This window comes from Acanthisitta chloris, unplaced genomic scaffold, assembly GCF_000695815.1.
Source record: "Acanthisitta chloris isolate BGI_N310 unplaced genomic scaffold, ASM69581v1 scaffold4440, whole genome shotgun sequence".
Classification (NCBI taxonomy): domain Eukaryota; kingdom Metazoa; phylum Chordata; class Aves; order Passeriformes; family Acanthisittidae; genus Acanthisitta; species Acanthisitta chloris.
In genome coordinates, this window is record NW_008652043.1 from 1 (window position 1) to 2,687 (window position 2,687).

At 63.8% G+C, this 2,687-nt stretch overlaps 1 protein-coding gene across 1 annotated transcript; it reads right to left on the reverse strand.

Annotated features, from left to right (window-relative positions):
* Positions 1-943: 943 nt before the first annotated feature.
* Positions 944-2,495, reverse strand: LOC103802987 (protein FAM160B2-like; the record flags this gene model as incomplete). The annotated part of the gene is given in 8 exon segments (XM_009075525.1): positions 944-1,049; positions 1,144-1,244; positions 1,322-1,383; positions 1,386-1,446; positions 1,738-1,881; positions 1,958-2,048; positions 2,122-2,244; positions 2,326-2,495. Coding segments are annotated over 8 exon segments (858 nt in total), but the record flags the coding sequence as incomplete, so codon positions are not given.
* Between the last annotated feature and the right edge of the window lie 192 nt (positions 2,496-2,687).

Below are 2,687 nucleotides of genomic sequence, written 5' to 3' on the forward strand. Positions count from 1 at the left end.
CCGCGCCGTGCCCCCCGAGCCCTGCGACCCTGCGCTGCGCTGGTGGCGCGTGGAGGAGGAGAGCCTGAGGGGTCGCATCCTGCAGAGGGTCCGGGCAGCGGTGCCCGTGCGCAGTTAGTGCCCGGAGAGGCAGGATTTGGGCACGGGGGGAGGGGGGGAGATGCATCGTGGGGTCCTGCTGGCTGTGCTGAAAGTGAGAGCACCAGGATGTGCTGCCCGGGGAGCTGTGAGGAGAGGCTGAGGGAGCTGTGGCTGTTTAGCCTGGAGAAGAGGAGGCTCAGGGGAAATGCATGGTGCTGTGCCATGCTCTGAGAGCAGAAATAAACGTGGCTGCTGCTGCTTCCATCCATCCACCTGCCTGTGGCTGAAGGGGGGGTACGGGGGGGAGCGTGGTAGGGATGGCAGAGGCACAGGATGTGGTGCTGAGCTCACAGCTTTATTACAGCAGAGTCCCATCACCCAGGGGGAGGTGCCCAGCTGTGCCAGGGTTGGGGGCACCGTCCCCCACTAGCACACACACACAAAAACGCACATGAACACACGTGCACACACCCCTGTACTGCAGCACTGGGGGCACACAACGGAGTTCTTGCAGCTGAGGTTGGGGGGCACTGCCCCATGCACCCCATTATTGCCCAAAAGTCTCTGCTGGAGCTTGGGGGGGGCTCAGGGCAACTCCAACGGTGGGCAGGGGGAGCAGGAACCCATCACCCAGCAGTACCAATTGCTTTGCACCCAGCGGGGCCACATCCTGCCCAGGGAGGTGGTGATGGAGGATTCAGCACCTCCTGCTCCTGTGAGGTCCTCCCTGGGGTGCCACGTCCACCCCTGGTTATGGGGATGTGCCAGTCAGAGTGGGGCCACTGGAGGCTACCAGCATGTGGGTTTGGCCATCCCAGTGACCACCACAGCCTGGGTAAAGAGGGGGAGCTCAGCAGGGGGCTCAGGGAGGACCCTCTGGTGGCCCCTTGACCAGGGCAATAGCAGCCAACTCCTTGCAGAACTCCTCCAGCACCACCACCCCCTTGAAGAGCACCGTGTGGTCCATCCTGTGGGGAGAGATGAGCCATGGGGGGATTCCCTGGGGTACAGCCCACCCCCTCAGGAGGGCACCCCCCATCCCCACGCCCCCCCAGCACTCACTGCTCTCCAGGCACCAGCCCCAGGAGCTGCTGGCGCACCAGGAGCAGCTTGGCCCTGGAGTGGGGAACGCGTTGGAGCCTCTGCATCAGCTCCCCAATCACCTGCAGGAGGGGGAAAAGGCTCAGAACACATGTGGAGAGGTGTCCCCATGTCCCCCTACCCCAGTGGGTGACATTACCCTGACGAGGACGGAGAAGAGCGAGCGGCAGCCAGGGGCCAGGCCGGGGTAGGGGGGCACAGGGGATGGGGGAAGGCAGCCAGGTGGGACAGCACCGAGGTCACCTGCAGGTTCAGGCTGTAGGGCTGTGATGGGGGGGATGCTCAGGAGATGGTGTGTGGCTGATTCCCCACACCAGCATCCCCTCAGAAGGGTCCTGAGCCCATCCCCAACTGATGCTTTTGGCCACTTTGCCCTCACTATGGGGTCCCAGGCCCTGACACCCACTATGTGTGTCTTGGGGGGACACCAGGCTGGTAGGAGCCATGGGAAGCCAAAGCATCTGCTATTCCAACACCCCCTCAGCCAAGACAAGGGCTGTGCCAAGGTGAAGGGCACAGCCAGGTGGGTACTCATGCTGAGTAGCACCCAGGTACCTGGTCCAGGATCCGAGTCATCCGGTCAAAGAGCACCTTGAGGAAGTGACCCTCATAAAAGGTCACCTCGGGGTGGCAGCAGTCGAGGGGCTGGGGGGATGAGGGCCACCCCCACGGGGCAGCCCTGGCACGGCACGCTTGGACCTGGCAGGGGGGTGACAGCAGGTGAGCCCAGAGCAGGGACCACCCCCAGGAGGATGGGACCCCCCCAGGTACCCACCATGCCCAGGGCATCATGCACATAGGTGTCATAGCCTCCTTCCTCCATGCACGACGAGGTCTTGGCCTCCTCTGGGACCAGGCAGAGGAAGCTGGAAGAGAGGGGAGAGGGATGGGGAGGAGGATACAGCCCCCCGTGCCAGGGCAGCCCCTCCAAATCCTTACCTGCTGACCACCTCACTCACTTGCCCCTTCTCCAATGGGGCTGATCCTAGGGGAGACCTTTTTGGCGACCCAAATCCAGTGTCTGGGAATCCATCTGTGAAATAGGGATCCTCCTCCAGGTCCCTGCAGGGTGAGCACAGGGCTGTTAGCAGGGTGGGCACTGAGGGCAGCCCCCCCTGCTCTGCCCTGGCCCCCCTCACTCACAGCCCATCCTCGTCAGGGTCTGTGTCGGGGGGTCCACGCTCCTCGGGCGCGTGGGGGCTGCGCTGCAGGTAGCCCCTGGTCTCCAGGTTCCTCAGCACCAGGTTGTGTGCCACGTGCTCGTGGGGCTTCTGCAGGAGCTCCTCAAACAGCCTCAGGCTGGCCAGGCTGATCTGGGCAAGGCAAGCAAGGTGAGACCCCCCCAGCACCTCCCTGTCCTCCCACCCCCAGGCTGATCTGGGCATGGCAAGCAGGATGAGACCCCCAGCATTACTCCCCAGCATCCCCTGTCCCCTCATCCCCAGGCTGATCTGGGCAGGATAAGCAGGATGAGACCCCCAGCATCTCCTGTTCCCTCACCTCCA